At 48.4% G+C, this 23,685-nt stretch overlaps 1 protein-coding gene across 1 annotated transcript in view; it reads left to right on the top strand.

Annotated features, from left to right (window-relative positions):
• The window catches only part of GABBR2 (gamma-aminobutyric acid type B receptor subunit 2), a 1,581,022-nt gene that overhangs the window by 1,368,741 nt on the left and 188,596 nt on the right, over positions 1-23,685 (top strand). The window contains exon 13 of the mRNA XM_078686234.1: positions 13,814-13,936. Within this exon, the coding sequence (XP_078542360.1) occupies positions 13,814-13,936 (123 nt within the window). The remainder of the gene's footprint in view (positions 1-13,813; positions 13,937-23,685) is intronic.

Genomic DNA, 23,685 nt, shown 5'->3' with positions numbered 1-23,685 from the left:
GAAAAGACTTCTCCTCAGCCGTGAGGGTGCTTGCTCCATCCAGGAAGTGCTTCCAGCTGCCGTCTGCCAACGTTGACTTAGCTCGGCGAAGGCACTCGTCCTCCTCAGTGGCTTTCCCTATGTCTTCGAGTGTGAGGGCCTCCGGGCAAGCATCTTGCGTCAGCATTTTTCATTTTTACAAACTCTTCCACTTCTTCTGTGTCCTCGTGATCCGTCGTGGGGAACGTGACCTTTGGGTGCCGAGACAGAAAGTCCGCGGGGTTGTCTGCTCCCGGTCGGTAGATGACTTCGAAACGATACGTTTGTAATTGGACGGCCCACCGTTCTATCCTCGGGGGGGCGAGTCTATTTGTTCCTGCAAATAGGGGGACTAATGGCTTGTGGTCCGTGACAACCTTGAACTCATGGCCATACAGGTATAAGTGAAAATGGTGGCAGGCCCATTTGATCGCTAATGCTTCACGCTCAATCTGTGCGTAGCGCATTTCGGTCACCGTGAGGGCACCACTGGCATAGGCGGTGGGAACCCATTCATGGGCCTCCATCTCTTGCATGAGCACTGCGCCAAGCCCGACCGGGCTTGCGTCCACTACAACTTCCGTGCGGCGATGAGGGCGAAAGTAGGCCATTACTTTATCATCGATCAGGCATCCTTGATTGCTGAGAACGCTCCATCTTCTTTCGCCGACCACGTCCAAGGTTGGCCGGCTTTGGTCAGAGCGCGCATGGGTTCAGCAAGGGAGGCTAAGTTAGGGATGAAACGACCGCAATACGTTGCCATCCCAAGGAAACTCCTGACTTCCGTGGCAGACGTGGGCCGAAGCGCAGATCGAATGGCTTCCGCTTTCTTCAGGTCGACGCGCAGTCCATCTCGGGAAAATACATATCCAAAAAATTCCACTGACTCCTGGTAGAAGGAGCACTTGGCCCGGTGCAGGGTAAGGCCGTGGTCTGTTAGGCGCTGGAGGGTAGCCCTGAGGTGCGCATGGTGTTCCTCGAGTGTGTTAGAAAAAACGAGGATGTCATCGCTCAAATTGAGGACGCCGGCAAGCCCAGAAAGAGTCTCTTTGATGGCATTCTGTCAGCGGCCGAGGAGACACCAAAACTCAGTCATTTGTAACGCCGTAAGCCGACATGCGTCGAGAAGGTGGTTATATTACGGCTGTCTGGGTGGAGCTCTAGTTGGTGGTACCCTGCATTGAGGTCTAACTTGGAGAACCACCGGGCCCCGTTTATGTCCGCAACGATGTCGTCCATCGTGATGCTGAGGTGTCTCTCCCTCTTGACGGCCTTGTTCGGCAGGCGCATGTCCACACATAGACGAATAGCTCCGGGTTGTTTTGGCTTTGGGGCGACCACGAGGGTTGACACCCCGCAGGTGGAACGGTACCCTTCTCTGCCTCAGCGCCGTTGGTCGTACTGTACGACCAATGTGCAATTTGAATGTTTTGCCCTTGAGGCGACCCAGACCCCGAAAGAGGTTGGGAAAATCCCTGAGCATCATGTCGGCGTGCAGCTCGTGCACCTGGTTAGCGAAAAACACCAGTTGAAGGTCTTCGGCTGTATGGCAGCTGAGCAGCGTGCCACGCTTTCCACCGGTGACGTGGAACTTCGTCTTCACTTCATGCCCGTTACTGGACACCACCACATCAATTACTCCTCGAAGGGGTAGCGGATCATCACTGTCATAGGTGTAGATTTTTGCGTTGGATGGAGAGAGAGATGGGCGAGGGGTGAGACGGTCATATTGGACGCTGTCCATAACGTTTACTGAGGCCCCAGTATCAATTAGAGCATGTACTGGGGATCCTGCAATCTGCACATCGCACATTGGTGGCGGGCGTTTTGGCTTTGGGGCGACCACGAGGGTTGACACCCCGCAGGTGGAACGGTACCCTTCTCTGCCTCAGCGCCGTTGGTCGTACTGGGAAAATCCCTGAGCATCATGTCGGCGTGCAGCTCGTGCACCTGGTTAGCGAAAAACACCAGTTGAAGGTCTTCGGCTGTATGGCAGCTGAGCAGCGTGCCACGCTTTCCACCGGTGACGTGGAACTTCGTCTTCACTTCATGCCCGTTACTGGACACCACCACATCAATTACTCCTCGAAGGGGTAGCGGATCATCACTGTCATAGGTGTAGATTTTTGCGTTGGACGGAGAGAGAGATGGGCGAGGGGTGAGACGGTCATATTGGACGCTGTCCATAACGTTTACTGAGGCCCCAGTATCAATTAGAGCATGTACTGGGGATCCTGCAATCTGCACATCGCACATTGGTGGCGGGCGTCTACGTGCGCCATCCCTGCCAACAAAGGATACAAAGTACACTTCGTCGTCTTCGTCATCCAGGTTAAACGCTGCGCGGGAAGAGTCGCTGCAAGGACCGGGGTCTTCAAGTGACAACTGATGCACCCCTCGTGTAGGTCCTCTCGCGCCTGCGTTGGATGGACGACGATTGTGGCCACTCCGGCACACCTTTGCGAAATGGTTCTGCTTTCCGCAGTTGGAGCACGTCTTGCCCTTCGCAAAGCATCTTCCACTGGCGGGGTGGTCAATCCCGCAGTTCCCACAGGATGACTGAGGGTTCGCCCTCGCAGGTCCTCTCATCGATTGCTGCCGCCGGTGGATTACGTCGAGGTGTTCCTCTTTGATGGCTGGTGTGCGATTTGTTGGTCCCGATCGGTGGAGCGCTGCTTCCATCTCATCTGCGTGGGCATTTGACAGTTCGTGCGACCGGGCCAGCACAAGGATCTCATCAAGCGTGATGCGTGGTTGTCTCAAGATGAGGCGCCGAACCTGGACCGACCTGCACCCTTGTATTAGTTGTGCCCGAAGTTCCGCCCTCTGGTCCGGTAATTCGCAAGCTTGCGGAGGCGCGCATAGTAGGTGTCGATGGACTCAGTTTCGCCTTGGCGCGCTTGGCACAGCTTGAACCATTCATAGTCCGGGTTGACATGTGGGTCAAAGTATCGGTTCAGAGCAGTGACTGCCGCAGTGTAATCGTTAGCCTCACCCCTGTCAGGTAGGGTCTCAAACAGCTCATACAGCTCATCACCGCCATAGCACCTTAGCAAAGATCGCTTAACTCTTCCGTCGGTTTCTCTGACGCCAACAAAATAGTGATCCAGTCGACCAATCCACAGCCGCCATCGAGCTGCCGCAGTCGAGGGATCAGAAAGTTCGCTGAAAGGCGGCAGAGGAGCGGCTACGCCATGGCCGAGATGCGTCGGTGGGTTATGCGCTGGTGGGGTAGCTGCGGCGGACCCTTGTGCGCCAGTGCCATCTGGCGGTACCGCAGCATTCTGGGGTGCAGCGACTTGTGGGGCCTGACCGGCGGGGCCCGCGGTGCTGTCAGCTGCAGCGGTTTGACTCATTGCCCTGGCCGGTGTGCGTCTGCAGGCCAACTGCTGCGCCACTCACGACGATTCACCCCCTACTGGCACTGGATGGTGAGACTTGTGTCCTAGGAGTTTGATCTGATCTTGCACAGTGTCAGGTGCTAGGAGCTGGCAGGCTGCGCAAAAAGGCTGGGGCGTGAGGAGCCAAGTGTCAGTCAGGGCTTCCGTGGCCACGTGGAGAGCTTCAATTTTGCTGTGTGCCACCTGTTTTCCTTTTCCTCTCCTGAGGTGTTCTAACAAAGCGCCACTTATCAGTGCGAGTGTGTTTTTTTTTTGGGGGGGGGGGCGAGGCGGCGTGAAACGAGATGCGTGTCTCTTAAATCATCAGTTAAGCTTCCTGCCCCTCCGACAGGCTCAGGGCGGGCTGCGCCGCCGGGAACACCATGCGCTGTTGTTCAGCGGGTCCACACGCTTCAAGCGGCTTAGACAGGAGGGCTCACCTTTGCGCCACGTCGGGCGTGAGGACAGTGCACGGCGGCAGTTCCTTGCCGGGCCGCGGGTACAACGGCCAGCCAATTGTACTGCTGTGGTACGGGGAAGGGAACGTCTACGCCACAAAGTGGGGCCTAGTCTTCACTCTGTGAATAAACCCACACAGACACTAACTGTAGCTATGGGCCGAAGACCACGAGCGGTCTCGCGCCCATTTATTTATACCCTGCGGGCGAGCCCGCCCTCAGGGTGCATGAATGCGTGCATGCGTATATACGTGTGTGCGTGCATGCATGTGTGGACAGGCCGGGTGGCTCCGTCAGTACAATAACGGCAAGTAAGGGGGCACGGAGGTGTACATGAGAGCACCCACGTGGGACTACAGAGGCTGGGCAGCAGAGGCAGGTCCCTTGTGTTGGTGCTTGGGGCTCCCGGGCGTTTGAACGCCGCAGAGGCGACAGCGTGCAATCACCCTCACCCACCCGTCACAAACATTGTTAAGGGCTGCGGGCGCTCCATCTGGGACCCCAGGCGCTATGGGCTGAGTGAGGCCGGTGAATAAGTGGCACGGACACTGCAGGGTGCTTAGGTGACAGCAAAGAAAAGGCCTTGTATCTCCCGAGGCCCTGTGGCGTGACTAAGAGAGACCCACAATACAATGGAGATGTTCGTGGCTCAGGCTGCTTCTGGGGGCATATATAGACAAGGAGGAGCTCCAAGATAATAGGAGATCTGGCCCTCTGCTGCAGTGATCCTTGTGCCCGCTGCTGGTATGCTGGGATGGGTGCGGAAGGATAGGCGCAGGATTGACGTTGCCGGGGGCCGCAAGTGGCGCGAAGACCCCAATGCTAGAGATTGCGATGCCCGAGGGTACGGGTGCTGTGGCCGTTGTGACATACCCCAGTTTGCGTCTAGCCCCTACGCGGGGCAGCAGGTGCCCTACCTGTGGACCCTGGGACTGTGGCCATTGAGGAGCTGGTGACGGTGCAGCTAGAAGATTGCCCAGGACTGCGGCGGCCACCGAACCTGGGGTTGGGAACCGCCAGGGGCCCCACAAGGTGGTGCGAAGTGTGACAAAGGCACTTTGTGGGAGATCTGACCCAGTGGACTGCAGGATAAGAGACCTACCTTGGAAGCAGCAATCTGTGGAGAGCTGGCGGCCTAGTCGGATCCTGTGGGGAGCGCTGCAAAGTGAAGACACGTGGCGGGCGGAGCGGTAGGTGCTGGTGGGGCTACCTGGGGAGTCGCTGGGCTTCAAGTGGTGGGGCAACGTGACAAGAAAAGTGCTTGATGCTCCTGTGGCCTGGACAGTGAGAACGAGAGGCCCTGGTGTCGGACGACTATGCTGACTATGGTGTGGATACGCAGGCGGCGCTCCTGGTGGACACCCTTTGGGATTCCTGCCTGGTGCTGGTAGAAGTCGGTGGAACTTGATGGCTCCGGATGCGGCCCCGGGCTAGGTTTGGGGAAAGTGCTGACGACGCATAACCAACGGTGCACAAGTGCAGAACATTACCCGAGAGAAGATGTTGTAAAGCCTCATGCCTCCACCACTAAGAAACCGATGTTTTTGCATTACTGCTTCCTAGAGACCTGATGTCGGCTCACTTGCCCTGATTCGCAGTGCACAAGTCACTGAGACTGGGTGCGTCAACTTCTCGAGTAGGCGGGTTCTATTCTTATGCTGGTGGGCCGACCGGCTAGAAGCTATACACGTGTCCCAAGGACTGTTACTTCAGACATAAAGCAGAGGGGGCGCTGTGCGTAACCGACGAATGCCCACAGCGCAGCAACTGGTGATGGGCCGGATTCGGGCCAAGTCACAACAAGGATACCTGAGGGCTGCCAGCCTTTACCCTATGCAGGGAACTGCAGGGGAGATGTCAGAGTCAACAACCACATCTCTAGCGGCAAAAATGGACTCCGTCCTCGCAGCGGTGGAGCGGATTGGTGCAGCACTGGACCACACTACGACCTCCTTGGAGACCAGAATCACAAAGTTACCTCAGATTTCACCTTGCTTCACGCAGATCACCAGAAGCTGGCTGATAAGGTCACTACACATGACAAACTTTGAAAGAGCTTCAGCCTGTGACACAGAATCATGCGGCCGCATCGCAGAACTTGATAGACCGGGTCCACATACTGGAGGACCAGGCAGAAGATGCGTAGGGGCGCTCACGCCGTAACAATGTCCATGTGGTGGGCCTGCCGGAAGGCGAAGAAGGTAGGAACCCGGAGCAATTTAAGGAACGATGGCTGCGTGATCTGCTACCCCAAGGATCCTTGTCTGTACAGTTTGTGGTGGAACGGGCTCACCGTATCCCGGCACAGAAGGCGCAGCCAGGTGCCAGACCGCGCCCGTTCATATTTAAACTCCTCACTATAGGGATAGAGATGTGGTGCTTCGTGAAACTCGGAAAATGGACCCTCTTCAGGTGAACGGCAGTTGCGTAATGTTTTTGCCGAACTACACTGCTCTTGTACAGAGGCGTCGGAGCAACTATACGGCTGTGAAACGCCAGTTTCGAGCTCTAGAGCTCCCTACGAGTGGTCACAAAGGTTGGGACCCGCTTCTTTGATTCTCCTGGGGAGGTCTGGGATTGGCTAGAGGAGTCGGGACTGTGGACAGGTGTGCGACCCCCGGGCCCGGACGGAGACACCATATCGAGCAGGAGACCGAGGCGTCGCCATAGGAGGGGGCCACTGAAGGCAGCCAGCCCTGGGGCTTCTGCTCCCACCCTGGACAGCATGAGGAAGAAACAACAAGATGTGCTGGAGGCAGTTGCGACCCTTGGCTCCCCACAACATCGTGAAAGGTCCGACTGTTACAGACAAACCATGTTGGTGACCAGTGGCTCCTCGTCACCATCCACTGAAATTTCAGAAGAAATTATTCTGCCAGTGATCACCCCACAAACTGCTGACGGCATTATAGGATGAAAGGATGAAATGATGTACTCTAACGCCTGTTGCTCACGCAAGTAAAATACTGTTCACTGTACTGCATTTTCTGGCTAGCTGGTGCATTGGAGGGTGGTGGCTTATTTAGGTTACACGTCACGCATCCCTCACCTTGAGATGTTGTCTTGGTGGTGTGTCTATCATTGGGCAACACATGGCTCCACCACAGGCTCCATACATGGCTCTTTAGGTCTACAGACTCGCGAGCTGCTGGCCCTGCGGGCCATTTCTGTAGCTTAGAAAGTTGGCACACTCAACACACTGATAATAAATGGGAAGGTTATAACATAACATCACTAGCACGAACCCCCTAGGTAACACATTGCCTTAATTCAGGACTTGTCTGTGTTTCAGAAGTTTGGACGACCATCAAGAGTTGACTGCCCCAGATGTTCAATTGTTCATGGTTTGTTTTATGTTGTCATATCTGACGCAGCAGCCCGACACACTTTTGCGGTCCCCTAGCCTCCGCGCCCCGCGATATGCCCCGCCCGGTGCCTCGCCCCTGTTCCCCATGATGATCACTGCAAGCAGTAATGGCGCGAGCAGATATAATCACATGGAACATACGTGGTATGTACACACCTGGGCGCCGTTACTCCATATTTGCATGCTTACAGCGACACACAGCTGCAATCGTCCTACTGCAAGAAACGCACATGACTCTGGCGGAACTTGATAGGTTGCGTCGGCACTGGAGATGGCACATGTACGGCACAACATACTCGGCACACGCAAGGGGCACGTTAATTTGGGTGAGGGCAGGTAATCCATTCATTTGCGAGGACATTGTGATAGACCCTGATGGTTGATACACCTTAGTGCAGGGAATACTTAATGGCCAGCGGGTGCTTTTAGGCTCCATATACACCCCAAACACAGATCAATCCTCGTTCTTGGTGCGTCTATCTGTAATACTGTCTCCTTACGTTGGGTAGCCCTGGTTGTTGGGAGGGGATTTCAACGCGGTCCTGGATGTACACATGGATAGATCCTTCCCGCCGCTTTGGGCAATGACTGCAACCTCCAATGCGCAGGCACTCGTTGACACAATGGGCAATATTAAATGTATGGTGTATCGTGCACCCACAGATCGCATTTACTCCTATTACTCCGCAGCTCACGTTTTACATGTGAGATTGGACCGGATGGTGGGTTCACAGTCTCTGGTCCCCTTGGTTGCGGAAGTGCAATACTTAGGGAGGACACATTCCGACCATAATCCTTTACGGATTTGCCTGAACTGGGCTCCCGGTCGCCCCCCATACCCACCTGGCGCCTCCAGATTGCTGCACTGGAGGACCCAGAATTCCGTGCATCACTGGGAACAACTGCCCTGGAATACTTCGAGCATATCGAGGGGACGGCGAGCTCCGCATTAGTGGAGTGGGACGCCCACAAATGAGCTATTAGGGGGCACTGTCTTGGGGCCACGTGGAATTTGCGTAAGCAATTGTCCTTGGCGCTCGGGAAGTTAGACACACAACTACTCCGATACGAAAGAGAGGGAGAGGGTGGGGGTGGACAGTCAGGACAATTAGAACATCTCAGGGCACAACATGCCAACTTTATGGAGAGATTGCTTTGCAATAACTACGCAGCCCACACAGCTTGCACACATGCCATAGCAGACAGAGCGAGCCGGCTCCTGGCTTGGCTTCTGAAGCAAGAGAATAAGCAAGTGCCAATCGGGGCAATACGCACGCCGGAGGGATCTCTGGTATACACACAAAGAGAGATACACAGGGTACCGAAGGACCATTACACGCGACTGTAGCAATCCAGGGGGCGTTGCTCTGCGCCTGACCTAGAGAGATTTTTTGCATCGTTTCAACTACCGACAGCTTCTAGGGCACACCAAGTGGCTCTCAATGGTCCCCTTACCCTGGAAGAAATTGGAGAGGCAATTGGGTCCATGGCGTCCGGGAAGACGCCGGGCCCAGATGCCCTGCCTGCTGAGTACTACAAAGCTTATCGAGGCATTCTGACACAGCATCTCCACACTGTCTACTCCACAGCCATGACAGACAATGGGCTGCCGCCATCGATGCATGAGGCTTACCCGGTGTCCCTTCTGAAACCGAGCAGGAACCCCGAAAGCCTAGGGTCATATAGGCCCTTGGCGCTATTGAATGCGGACTACAAAATCCTTGCCAAGCTGTTGGCGGAATGCCTGGCGCCGGTGGTCCCTGAGTAGGTCCATACCGACCAAAATGGGTTTGTACCCAAGCGCAGCGGAGGTTCTTCCGAGTGGCGGCAGACAGCGGGAAGGAGTGGCCCAGAGCGGGATGCCTGGTGTTGGATCTTGAGAAGGCATTCGACTGCTTGGAGTGGAGCTATCTTGCAGAGGTGTTGTTGCGTTATGATTTAGGCTGGCGGTTTCTTCAAATGGTGAGCCTGTTATACAAAAACCCCACAGTCCGGGAGCGATTGGGCCCATATATCTCTGACAGCATCCCGATATGCAGGGGAACCAGGCAGGGATGCCCACTATCGCCCCTCCTGTTTAAACTGGCAATCGAACTGCGAACAACATTGGGAGTGGGGATACCTCTAGGAGATGCAACGCATCAGGTCTCGCTGTACGCGGATGACCTTCTTGTCTTCGTGAGGGATGTGAGAGCCAATCCGGCTCGCCTAGAATATATATTACGCGATTTTGCTGCTCTCTCTGGCCTCAGGGTGAACGCCAATAAATCCTGTTTATATGCGTTCAGAGGGGACATTCAGGACCCGGTCTATGTTCTGGCTGACACGCGGGTGCAGTGGAAGGCTTACACGTTCCACTATCTGGGAATCCAGATCTACCGTTAGCCGGCTGTCCTCTTCGATGACAATTTGGGCCGGGCGGTGACAGATATAATATCGCAAATTAATTTCTGGAAGACTCTCTCGCTCACAGTCACAGGCAGGGTGGCGTTATCTAAGATAGTGATCCTACCACGCCTCCTATCTTACTTTGCCAACCTGCCACTGTATGTCCCGGCGGCTTTTTTTAACAAACTCACCCCTCTCCTTAGAGACTTCCTTTGGGGTAATGCGCGCCATAGGATAGCGCTAGCGAAGTTATATTTGCCCACAGGCCAAGGAGGCCAAGCCGCGCCCTGCTTTGAACACTACTTTTTAGCTGCACAGCTGCAGTGGATAGCCCGATGGCTTGCGGACAGAGGTAGGGAAGATACAGCGACTACAGAACCCCTCTCTCTTTGGACTGCATCACCGGGCTCTTTCACCCAGCCACTAAGGCGCAAACACTGACTCCCCTCCTGCTAGCAGTGGCTTATAAATGCTTCAGCTGCTGCCTGTATGTCATTAAAGATCTATTCCTCTATGCGCCTGCCATACCACTAGTGGGCTCCCCCAGTGGGCCTGGGGTGCTCACAACCTCGGAGCTTCTAGAGTGGCATGAGGCCGACATACAGAACCTGGGAGATCTGTATCGGGAAGGCATGCTTCTGTCATTTGAATCCCTAACTGAAGAGCCGGGACTCCCGCAGGGGCACTTTCTACGACACCGCTCTTTGATCACCACACTGACCTCTAGATGGGGGGAGACATGCAAGAAGAGCCGAGTCAACATCTTACCATACAGTATCTCCACGTAATGGGTAGGGGTCGGCACTTAATCCTGTGGTTTGCGGCATCCCTCTGTATGCATGCGGCGATAAAATTAGACTCACTTCGCCGTGGGTGGGAAAGTGATTTGGGGAGGCAGTTGGAGGATAGGGAGTGGGAAAAGATGTTGAAGAGTCCTAAGCGAATGCCTAGAAATATGCGGTTCCGCCAAATTCAATTATTCATAGTTCATAGGGCATACCTCACTCCTGAAAAGATCAACCGGTACTTTCATTGTGTGGATGCAGCCTGTCCCCGTTGTGCAGAGGTGGGGGCAGGCCTAGTGCAATGCTGTGGGGCTGTAGCGCACTGCACACCTACTGCCGGGCTATTAGTAAAGCGTTTTGCGCGTGCACGAGCCGCAATATACCCTTTGAGTGGCCCACCTATTTATTACACCAATTTTGGAGGACCCCAGCCACCAAAGTCACTTTGCGCTTCCTCGACCTGGGGCTAGTTGTTGCCAAGCATCTCTTAACAAAGAGATGGAAGGCGCAATCTCCACCGCACGTGAGGGCATGGAGGTATTCCCTGATAGCATGGGCTAAAGCAGAAGGCATTGCCATCGTGCGAGAGGAAACGCTGGGTCTACGTAAGACGCCAATAGCAATGCAATGGGAGGGTCTACTTCAGGGTCTTATGCACATGGAGGGGGACAAACTAGAACACCGGCCGGATGTTGAGAGAGATACTCTTGCAATCTGAGATGGGCGACATGTCAGGTGCACCCTCACCCCAATATGCAGGAACATTTATACTGACCGTCGATCAAAAGGTGATGTAATCATGTGTGCTGGTTGGCGTATCTGTTTTGTGGAGAATTGGGGGGAGGGGGACAAGGGGGAGGACTGGGAGATAGATGTGGGTGCAATGGGGGGGAGGGTGTGGGGTTCTCAGAGAAAACTGTGTAATCAGAAGTCGGACCCAGCTGCTGTGGTTAAGTTTCCTCTTTTTTTCTCAGTTAATGTTGGTTTCCCTTATAACATCTGTGTGTCTACATGAGATGTATGATTTGCAACACCTGTCATAACATGTCTTTAAAATCACATTATGGCTGCACTGTGGACTTTATATCTGTTGACGCGACACATATGTTGTAGTCCCACCTGGCCCTGTGACTATAGGGCCACCAGGATACACGATGGACATCCCAAGCTTATCTATGTGTGCTGAGCGTCACTGCCAGACAACTCTAATTGTGGTTGTGTTGAAATGTTGGATATTGTCTTGCATAGAACTGTAACATTCTGTGAAAAATAATAAAACAGATTTAAACAAAAAAAAGGAAGCAATAGTATACAAAAGCATCACTAATCCCTACAATGGATTGATGAGCTCACCAACACCCGTTAAGCATAGATATATGGCAAAATAGGAAGCAGAAATGGGCAAAATAATCCTCCTCGAAGAATAGGATATAATCTGCGAAGGAGCATCCGAACCATCCATTCTACAAACACCACTAGAGGTAGACCCATTGGCTATGATAATGGGTTGTTGGAGTTCAAGAGAAAAGCCATATTACATTCCCTCAGTGGAAGCTGCTGACACCTATGCTACAAGAACCAAGGTGTCTCTAGCGCAACTTTGGAATCTTTCAGAGCCTCCTCCCGCAGGCATGTTGTCCAAATTATCAAAGGGATTTGGAGCACCCTGCTGACACGTCACAGCTGAATTACCTCATGCATCACGGTTGATGTGGTTCAATGTTGCTCGCTTCACACACAGTTCTCACAGTTTGTTGGCCAGTGCCAGTACCAGTATTCTTTTCAAGTGTATCCCCAGACACGTGTTTCAAGATTCCTCTTTCATCAGTGGGGAAAATGTTCATAGGTTGCTGGACGTGCTGCCGCAGTTTCCTCAGGGTTAGTGCCACTCTCAGCGCACAGGTGCTCACAGAGCTCGTCAGCTCACGGCCCACGGGAGCCATCTTAAACAGTCAAAGGGATTTGGAGCACCCTGCTGACACGTCACAGCTGAATTACCTCATGCATCATGGTCGATGTGGTTCAATGTTGCTCGCTTCACACACAGTTCTCACAGTTTGTTGGCCAGTGCCAGTACCAGTATTCTTTTCAAGTGTATCCCCAGACACGTGTTTCTAGATTCCTCTTTCATCAGTGGGGGAAATGTTCATAGGTCACTGGACGTGCTGCCGCAGTTTCCTCGGGGTTAGTGCCACTCTCAGCGCGCAGGTGCTCACAGAGCTCGTCAGCTCACGGACCACGGGAGCCATCTTAAACAGTCAAAGGGATTTGGAGCACCCTGCTGACACGTCACAGCTGAATTACCTCATGCATCATGGTCGATGTGGTTCAATGTTGCTCGCTTCACACACAGTTCTCACAGTTTGTTTGCCAGTGCCAGTTGTCCAAATTATGGTCGATGGAAATACTAACAACCACTTTACACAACCGCCTGACAAAATGGGAAACCATCTGAGGAACGTATATATCCTATATCGATGAGAATGGTAGGTATAATGTGAACTGCATTTATGAGCTCTATGTCACCAATAAATCACACGTATGCGACCCCACGACACCTGAAAACTAGCATTAAGGAAATCCCATAATTCAGATAAGGTATATCATAAACACGCCCCCCTGGATAGACCCCACAGTAATTACAAGAGGTAAAATGCCCCGAACTAAGAGAGAAATAATACCCGGTATGCAGTTATGTATGTTTTTTTTATATTGTGCAAGATTGTAAGTGATGTGCAGAAAATGCTCTTTTCTTTGTTGCATTACCCAAATAAAATGTGATAAAGAGGTGTTTGAAAGAAAAAAGTGGTCTTTGGTGCAGCTTCTTAAAAACAGGCTGACAGCTCCGCTGTGCACCAGCACATGTGTGCTTTCGTAAAGTGATGACGAGCTGCAACAGCGCCAGAGGCGCGGCTGCCCTGGTGCCGATGGAGGTGCGGCGCCAGTGTTTGCGCAGGGGCACAGTGTCCATGGTATGGCCCCACAGCCACGGAGCAAGCCCCAGGTCACCGAGAGCCTTCTAGGCGCATCTGTGTGCAATAGGCTATGTTGTTTAGTGCAGCTAAGGGGCCTGATTCACCAGTGATAGCTGGAGCCGCAGAAGCGATCTCCAATATTGCTTATCCAGACCCAGCTTCTTGCGGTGGGATACAGGGCTCAAACGGTATCCGTTGCTCCCTTTGGCAAAGTGATCGAATCGGGCGATCTGTGCTTTCTGAAGCTGTTCGTGTTGTACTGTCATGATAACACGCGAGGTGACCTTTGCACGGCAATAATACACGTGTGCGTCTGGTCTGCTAACATACGCTGTCCACATACGATGTCTTCTAGGGTCACTTTTACTTTCATTGCATTATAAATACTGGCGTTTGTATTCTTCTGGAACTGTGACTGCTCCGCGATCTTTTGTCTCCACAGATCATCAAGGACCAAAAGCTGCTGGTGATAGTCGGAGGGATGCTGTTAATCGACCTCTGCATCTTAATCTGCTGGCAGGTGGTCGACCCTTTGAAAAGGACGGTGGAAGACTACAACCTAGAGGTAGGTGGGGAGGATTTTAGCGCCAGGGTTGAATGAAAAAGCCATCCCAAAAACCATGAAATCATGCCTTCAATATCGAATGGAACATGCACGCTGTGCTGTCTCGTTTACAGCCACAACGTGGGCCTGGGTTGTTTAATGCCTGACGAGCTCTTGGCCCTGTGACTCACCACGGCTGTGTCTTCTAGTGAATCACAGGACATGGGGTTGCTTTTGTTTTAAAGGAATGTGTGTTCTTCCAAAGAAGGGAGAGAAGGAGGGCCGAGAGGCGTGAACACGAGGGAGTACTCTGCCCAGAGTTTATATATTGGATGCTGTTGCCATGAATAATAGATCACCGCGCTCCATTAGCACTGCAGATGATTTCTACGAGAATGCACACACGCTCGCTTTGAAATCAAGTTTCCAGATGAGTGGCACTAGGCTGCCGGATTCCTCCGTGGAAACACCCACATTTCTCCGCAGCTCGAGGCCGAATGTCAATAATGCTGGCTCCATATCGGTAGCTTTGAAAGCGTCTTCCTGCAGTGTCCTGTCTGCATTAACAAAGACTGTTATGAGGGAAAAGGGATGAGAGGTGAGGCACACGCGGGCCTTGGATGCTTGGACCAGTTTTGTTTTTAAACCTCATAAAATCACAAATATTGCTTTTTTTTTTTTTTTAGTTCGGAAGCAATGACATAGACCTCTATATTTCTCTTTTAATGTCAATGTGTTACGAATCTGTAGAATCTTGCAAGTTCACCAGTGACCCAACATCTGGGAAAATCACCACCAAATATATCGGTGAGCAGAGAGAATCTTCTGGTGAAAACCAGGCCCCAGGGCACACCCAAGGCCCGTTAGTATTGTGATGATGATGTGAAATACGCAAGCCTTCCGTACCCCTCATGCGGGGATAGTGTAAGTTGTCTTGAGAAAGAAAAATGGCACGTTAGTGCATAGCGGTGGTGGATCCCTCGTAGGGCGTTGAGACAGTGGAAGGACCAGGATGCAAAACACATCAATGTTTGGAACTTGGAATCAGGCACATATTTCCGAATGAGATCTACTGCCAATAACATGGATCTGAATTGGTGTTTGAAAAGAGGCTGGATTAATAGATGTCCGACTACTAAAAAGTCCAGTGAGCAGGCCGTGCTGCTGACCTCGTCTAAGAGAGGAACCCAGAAGGTTTTAAAATGCAGCCTGAAGGGTCTCCAGACTTTTGTATTCGGTGGCCCATTATACAGTTTCTGTCAATCAGTTATCAGGTTATAGCACCACCTTTGGTAAAGCAAATTTAGCACACTCTGTCTCAAAAGATTGAGTTTAGACTTAGTTTGAGGAAAGTCACTGTTGATGGATGGATACCATGAAAAGACTGAGGACTGCTTGCATTTCGAAATCCTAAACCTCTCCTAATGAGTGTCTTAGGGTCTGATTTAGAACTCTGCGGGTGGGTTACTCGTTGCAAGGGTGAGCCACATCCCGTCCTCCGAAACATAAATCCCAAAGCATATAATGAGATTTATATTTTGGCAGACAGGATATCAGCCACCGTTGTGACGAGTGACCCGTCCGCTGAGTTCTAAGTAAGGCCCTTAGTACAGACATCATGAGAATTAAACAGCCGACAACTACTTGTGTTCTGTCAGGGAGCTGTCAAAGTCAGACATTTCTTTCCTTGCATTTTTCCAAACAACAAAATAAATCATAGTAAAATGACTCGAAATCGAAATGGGAATACGTTTTTCAATTTTCAAAAGTGTAGAAGAAAGACAGTAAGATAATATCCTACAAATAGATGCAGTTAATGACAACATTAAAAAAATACATTTCAGATAAACTAGCTATGTTTTAGAGATTACGTAACATACCAATGTAACAGTGCAGGCATTTACCCTACGCTCAGCAGTTATAACTGCATAGATTCAAAAGTGCTAGATGGCTACGGGTTGTGTAATTTTCACATATAGGTAAAACAAACAACTCACCTTACGTTCTCCTACACCTCCTCTACCTCAACTCTCTGACTCATCTCAACCTCATTTTACTACTCTTTCCAATGCACTAACCTATTTCTTGCCTTATACCTCTCTCAATATATCCTCTGCCTCCACACTCTCATTCATCCCAAACCCCATACCACTACTATGATCCCCAAAATAACACTTTCTAGACTCTTCCCTCCTCTACCCTTCCTTACATCATCTCGTACCTCATTTACTCTTTAGATCGCCCAAACAAGCCTTTCTAAACCCTTCCATCTGACTCTCCCCCTCCGCCTCCCATTTACTTATCCCAAAGCCCATTCTACTGCTATGAACTAATAAAAAAGTGGTAAAAAAAAAAACCACCCTAGACCCTTCCCTCTTCTATCCCCCCACTATTCCTTTTCGATCTAAATAACAAACTAACATGTCCACCGCTCAAATTTATTTCATATTTCCCTAGACTAATTAACCTCTAATCTTGTTTGGGTTCCGGAGTAGCGTGCTACCTACCAAAAAGCACCTCAACACTTGGTCAAGGGTAGGAAGTGCTATATAAATGCAAACCCTTCCCTCTTCTATCCCTTCACTATCTTTCTCAATCCAAATAACAGACTAACATATCCACAGCTCAAATTCATTTCATATTTCACTATACTAATTCACCACAAATCTATTTGGGTTCCAGAGTAGCGTTCTACTCCCTGAAAAAGTGCTTTGACGCCTCATCAGTGGTAGCAAGTGCTAAATAAATGCAAACCTTTCGCTCTTCTATCCCTCCACTATCCTTCTCAATCCTAATAACAGACTAACATATCCACCGCTCAAATAAATGTCATATTTCACTATACTAAATCACAACTAATCATTTTGGGTTCAGTAGTAGCGTACTACTCACCATAAAAGCTCTTAAATGCCTCATCAGGGGTAGCAAGCGCAACATAAATGTAAACCTTTCCCTCTTCTATCCCTCTACTACCCTTTTCAGTCCAAATAACAGACTAACATATCCACTGATCAAATTAATTTTCATATTTCACTATACTAGTTCACCACTTATTCCATTAGGGTTGCAAAGTAGCGTGCTACTTGACGGGAAAGCACTTTAACGCCTCGTCAGGGGTAGTAAGTGCTATATAAATGCAATTACAATATGTCTGAAGTTTTTATTTAAATTGGTTGAAATTGTATATAGAAATACTAATATTAAGGAAAGAGTTATATAAGAAGGTGCTTGTTTAAGAAACAACCTCGGAATTCAACCAAGTAATCAATTTTTGTTCAGGATGATTTCAGGAAACAGAATTGCACGTGCAAGTAAGAAAAAAAAGATGAAGGATATAGCCCTTAAAAAAATGAAAAGCAGAAAAAATATATGCAAGAGAGAGGCTAAAAGAGAAACGGGAATAGAAGATATGAAAAATGGGAAGTGCACAACTGCTACATTGGACATTGAGCAATTTGTGTCTATGAAATCATTGATATAGATGACAGGATTTCAATATTTGGATCACAAGAAACATGAGAATATCCTCTCCAAAAGCGTAAAGCTCAGAGGGGTTTGATTGTTTTGGGTGTAGGTACAGCCCATACCATGAACATTGTTAAAATAAGAACTATTGAGCAGGTTAGGGCCGCACCTACATACGTAAGAAAGAGACAACCACCAGGAATAGTGTTATAAACTATTATAATTTGTACGATGATTATAACAAGTTATATACACGAGCAGGAAGGACCTGAAGCAATTGCAATGCCTCGGTTCGCATATGCCAATATGTACAATATGTAACCAATGTGGTATTTTCATTGCTGCCTCTGTAAATTACCCACTGTATAACGTATGCACCATGTTACCAAAGATATATGCATGTAATGATAAGAGCAGAGAAGTCGTAATGATCGATCAGAAAATCAATAAAATATGTTTTGTTTAAAACTATTAGAATTTTTCTAATTACATCAATTTGATTGAGGAGGTCATGCCATTGCGCTTGATTTTCACTTGACTTTGAAGGTGGATCTATCACTATACCGGGAGAAGACCAGGCAGCCTATATTATGTTTATATGTTGTTTTAATCATTTTAAAACAAGTGTTTTGAAAAGGAAAAAAGAGCTGTTCCCAAGATCTGCCACAATCAGAGGCACTTGGCTTTCCATTGTGTTACTTGAAGTTCATAATCTTTTCTATGAAGGGATCTTTTCTATAAAGGGATAGCAGGTTGTTTTCAATTACCCTTTATAAATCATCCAGGAAAATCATGGTAGATCTGAATACTGGTGCTTTGGTCGGGCAGAGGACCAGCTCAAGCTGTGTGGCTTGGACACGTATGGGGCTGTACAATCATTAGCGTTGTGCAGCAGTGACCTTTCTACCACACCTAGCCATGCAGACTTTTTCTTGGCCAAATGTAAGCATGTCTACAGAGGGCCGAACCTTAGCCTTGAATGTCACTAGGAAGGGTTGCATGGAACGAGCTCTCGAAAATTGGAGTGCAATGTCACATAATTGTGTGTGTAAAGATACGTTCGTAGGTTCTGCCTCTTGTATAGGATGAATGTTGGATAAACGACAGGGTAGCATAACACACAGACAGATTAATCATGATTTCTGTATAATTTATGTATTGCAATATAACATTGGTGGCTCTATCATAGCTCCATTTACTGCTGAACCTGGGTGTACTGGCAGGATTAGCATTGGCACTTCCAGGCCATGCAAGTTGATTGCTGTTAAAGCACACAGTCCTGGTCTCTGTGCGTGAAAACCTGTGCATAGGCTCAAAATATCGGAGCAACCAGCCAGGGCCGGTTCTAGGATTTGCGAGGCCCTCGGCCAAAAGAAAATGTGCGAGGCCCCTCTAATTTAATAAGTGACCCCTTGCAAGAAGACAATTCAGAGACACTGCGGGAGGCCCATAGTCCAGCGTTTTAGCGCCCCCACTGTTTTAACTTTCAGGCCACAAGAAATTCTCACACCTCCAACCCGATAGGTGTGAGAATTGCTTGTGGGCTGAAAGTTAAAACTGTGGGGGAGCTAAAATGATGGACAATGGGCCTCCCGAAGTGTCTCTGAATGGGTCGCCTTGCAATTGGGACAAGAGAAAGTGTCTCCCTCCCCTAGGCCTCCAGACACCATCCCTGAGAGGCCCGGGAAGGGGGCCCCCTCCCATGTAGCCGAATTGCAAGGAAACACATTTCTTTTAGTGTTTCGACAGGGAAACAACAGGACTTATGCTAACGCGGGATTACTGGTTACTAGTTACCTTACCAGATCCCAAACCAAGTCGACTGAATCGTTGGTACCTGTCATTGAGTAAAAGGTAATCTAACAATAGGTCAATCAATTAAGAACTTACACCACTCTAAATAACCACTGACCAGGATTAAGTTTCAAAGATTTAATATAAAGTCAAAGATAACTGAAGATACAAACTTCTCAAAATGAGATTCAGAAGATAAATTGGTATCACTATGAACATGAACTTTTTGAATAGTCTGAGTCTGAAAAACAGAATAATGAGTACAAATTCAAATAACATGAGCGTTGCCAAAATGGATACAAGTTGCAACCTCAAAGTCATTACAGAAAAGAAAATTCAGATTAGTCTGTCCCTACACTATACTAAGTGACATCCCTACTTAACAAGATCTTTACCCCTCTAGGTGTCAGCCGTGGTGACTTCCTAAGAAGATCACGCACTTCTCTTTGTCTCTTCTCTGATAATGGGTCTCTCCTGATCAGCCTATCTGCCTACCCATCCACTTCCTTAGGCTCCCAAAATCATCTGCTCTACTCTCCTCCCGGGTCGCTTTCCCTAATACCAAATCACATTTCCAATAGAAACGCCCCTTGGGACGCCCCTCACGTGGTACATCTTTGCGCGGTAAACTCCATGATGGTACTCTTCAAGACCCTCGTTATAGTTGACCTTGGTTCCCGGGCTTCTTCTCCAGTGCGCCGATACCCCCTGAAATTCCTGGAAACTCCTACAGGCCTGCGCCAAGCGCCACTGAACAAAGCCCCTTTCATTCCAGCTGATTAGGACCCTCGCACCTGCATACAGTCCGTCCTGCAGTGGGCCTCAAATTCCAGACTCCACCATATCTATAGGTCGTAAAACACACGCGAAGCTCTGTGCTGGACACCTCTCGACTTCTCCTCTAACGAGCACATGGCACATCAAAGAAGATGACATTATCAGTACAGGCCTCCTTGATTTACATGAAGCGAGTCCCTGCACTCTAAAACATTAACTTGATTTAAACAACATTCTTAACTAGCATACGTTTCTAAAACAACACATCTATAAAACATATATTTCAAACTTAATTCGATAATACAATTTTTGGAAGAACCATGTTAACCCCATCTCACATTATTTTAGCAGCACGTTTAGATTTGCTGTGAATTGCCCTAAGGCCTACACAATATACTGGTTTTCAGAGTTCTATTCAACTCTAACATGATTCCTTTAACATGAGAACATGAGGTTTTCATATTCATTCCAACACTTCTACATTAATCTCACACAGTTATGATTATTGTTACTCTACTTAAACATTCTATACACTTCACTACTGAATATAAGACACTCTGTGTATTTCACTTCTAAATATAAAACACTCGTGTGCAAAAGCATGTTTAAACTAACTACGTGCTTGTAAATATGGTGCACTTATAAATTTTTCAGACTTGTGCTCTCTCACTTACATCAGTGTGGGACCCCATGCTGGTGGGCTGAGTGTGAGGCCCTGGGCAGCTGCCCACGCTGCCAATGCCTAGCACCGACCCTGCAACCTGCAATAAAACATTAGAGGAAGCGGCGAAATGAGACCTGGTAAGAGGGTGTAGTGTTTTTAGGAAGAGTGGTGCAGGTGTGCTTGATTTGTAGTGACACAATACATTTGTGTGCATGTGTAATGCAGTGAAAGAGCACATATACTTCAAGCACAGATCAAAACCAGCAACCAATCTTAGCACAGTTTTATGGTTAAGATGGCCTCCTGGTACATTAATGGTAACGTTTTGTGGTAGGAATCAGTAGCTTTATATTGTGTCAACATAAATTATTATAATTTCCAATTATTTTGTCAGGAAAGTGAACTGAGCCACATAGGTGGTTTGCCCACGATGGGAAACTATCACAAAGTACAGGATCTCGGATTGAAACCTTGGTTTCCTTTTTCTGAAGTATGTAACTTTGCCATTAAACTAAATGTCCTTAAAAGTAAAGGTAAGTTAACCTTGCAAAGAATCACTAATGATCACCTGGAGCATACAGTAGTCACTGTACCAGCTTTAAACCTTTTTTAAAATCACAGAACGTTGGCTAGAAAGGATGCATTTTTATTTGTAAACAATTACTTTTTTGAATGATGTTTGTTGAGTGTTATGTTTAGCGATTTATTTTAGCAGTCTGCTACCTATACAGGTGCCCTGACGCTGAAGGTAACTATAGACCTTTAAAAGAAACGGTTGCATAAACAACTAGATTACTAGCACCTTTTGAAAGCAAAGAAGAGCTCGCTTTTCCTGCACCATTACTGGAAGTGGACTCCACAGTTTAGCAGCAGTGACAGAAAAGGACCTGCCCCCAGTCGTGCCCACCTAAGCTGCCAACACCAAAGAGGCATCAGTAGATCTTAAGTGACGCATAGGGGAATAGCAAAGGAGTTTCTTCTTGAGGTAGCTGGCCCCTATATCAAGCAGTGGCATTGCTTCACAAACCCAAGGCCATCATGGAAGCGTCAAGAGGCAGCACGAACAAACACAGAATATTGCAGTAGTCTAGTCGCCTGATCCATTACTGAGTGCACAGAGAACAGGAAAAGAGCAATAATGTTGTGCAACACCCAAATGAAAAAAGCAGGTAGCAGAGAGATGATTAACCTGTTACCCTAGTGCACAAGAGACAGATTAGCATTCGCAATAAACATCAGATACCGACCGTTCCCGGCTGGGTAGGGGGAACTGGACCAAAGAGTCAAGGAAAAAGAACTAACAAAACAGTTGTTGCTAACTCACAGCAGCTCAGTTTTATCACGTTCCAGGTGATTACTGGCATACATTGATGAAACTTTTCAGGGGAGCAGAGTCCGACCAATCCACACTAACTTTCTTTGCAGAATCATCTGCATAATTCATGCAGTTCATGCCAAAAGATCTTATACGTTTGTCCAGCCGATGGATATAAATATTAAAGGGGGTGGAGCTAAGAGGTGATCCCTGAGACACACTCTGATACAGTATCTTGAATTCAGGTTGAAAAGATGATAAATAGAATGCCTGAAATCTTACTTTTAAATAGGATTTGCACGATTGCACCAATGGCGCACAAATCCCCACTTCCACCAGTCTGGTCAACAAGATGGACTGTATCAAATGCAGCAGGTAGGTCTAGTAGTACCAAAGCAAAAGGATGCCCTTTATATGCTGACATTCAGAGATCATCAAGAATGGATTCTAGTTATGTTTCTGTGCCAGGTGAAAACCAGACTGGAGGGACTCTAAGTTTAGATGTTGCGCAAAAAATTCTGAGATCAGTCTACTAGCATGCTTCTCTAAGACCTTTTATCTGCAATGGAAGTAGTGAAATCGCCCGATAGTTGATCTCATTTGGCATTTTAATGGCAGTGTCATGTTATTACATTGATATACCTTTAACAGTTATACATTTGACTGTGGGACATTTTTCTTAACCCAAACGAGGGAAGTGAAATCAGGTTATATATTCCTACACTTGCATCCGTCAGCCATTTTCTATACAAAATGATGTATATACATTCTAGGAGTGTTGTATATGGGTAAGCAATCACTTTAAATAGGCAGATTCTGAAAGGCACAAGGCAATTCCATATTGGCATATTTGAAAGAGATCACCAAACTTCGTTTTTCACCTGAAATTTTGCAGTAACCTTCTTAAACATCGAAGTAGACCATCTTTTCAGTAAAGTGGAGCTGTATAAAGAACAACTGAAAATACCTCAGCTAAATTGTTTTAACCCTTTGGTTTGAATAGTGTGCACTCAGTTGCCAGTGATGTACTAAGGGCACTGTGATTAACGCACACATAGAACCTGAACTACCCCACCCTTGCACTTTTCCTTTACTCTCATCTCTGTCCTTGCATGGTCTGGCACTGTTCTTTGCAGTGTTGCTACCACTCAGAGGGCATGAAGGGAAGCCCTTAATATATATTTTTATAAGGACCGGCCAAAGTATATCCCCCCCACAGTCAAAACATTATAACAAGGGCACCCTAATCCAATGAGTCTAATCTAAGATTCATAGCAGTTTGGTTTTATTCAGTGATGCATGCATTTCAATGAAACCTACTACTTTAAGAGAGAATCTCTTCTTGCTTAGAGCTCTGGTCTATCTGAAAACTGGATGTATGACATCCCAACGCATGCTTTCACAACGCATGCCATTACGACGCAACTTTTACAACGCATACCATTACTACGCATAGTGCTTTGGGGCGCTGGATAGTGAATAGTTTAATTTACTATTCCAACTCCAGTCCCTGTGGATAGTAGGGAAGGTGTTGGATAGTAAATTAAACCTATTCCCTATCCTAGAGCGCCCCCCAGCGCAATGCGTTGTAATGGTTTGCGTTGTAAAAGTTGCGTCGTAATGGCACTGCGTAGTAAAAGTTGCGTTGTAAAGGTTGTCTCCCCTGAAAACTATATTCTGGGAAACATCCTTTACAACGCAACTTTTACCACGCAATGCCTTTACAACGCGGTATTTACAACGAATACCTTTACA

This window comes from Lissotriton helveticus, chromosome 4_1 (assembly GCF_964261635.1).
Source record: "Lissotriton helveticus chromosome 4_1, aLisHel1.1, whole genome shotgun sequence".
NCBI classification, from domain to species: domain Eukaryota; kingdom Metazoa; phylum Chordata; class Amphibia; order Caudata; family Salamandridae; genus Lissotriton; species Lissotriton helveticus.
This window is presented reverse-complemented; position numbering and strand designations above follow the sequence as displayed.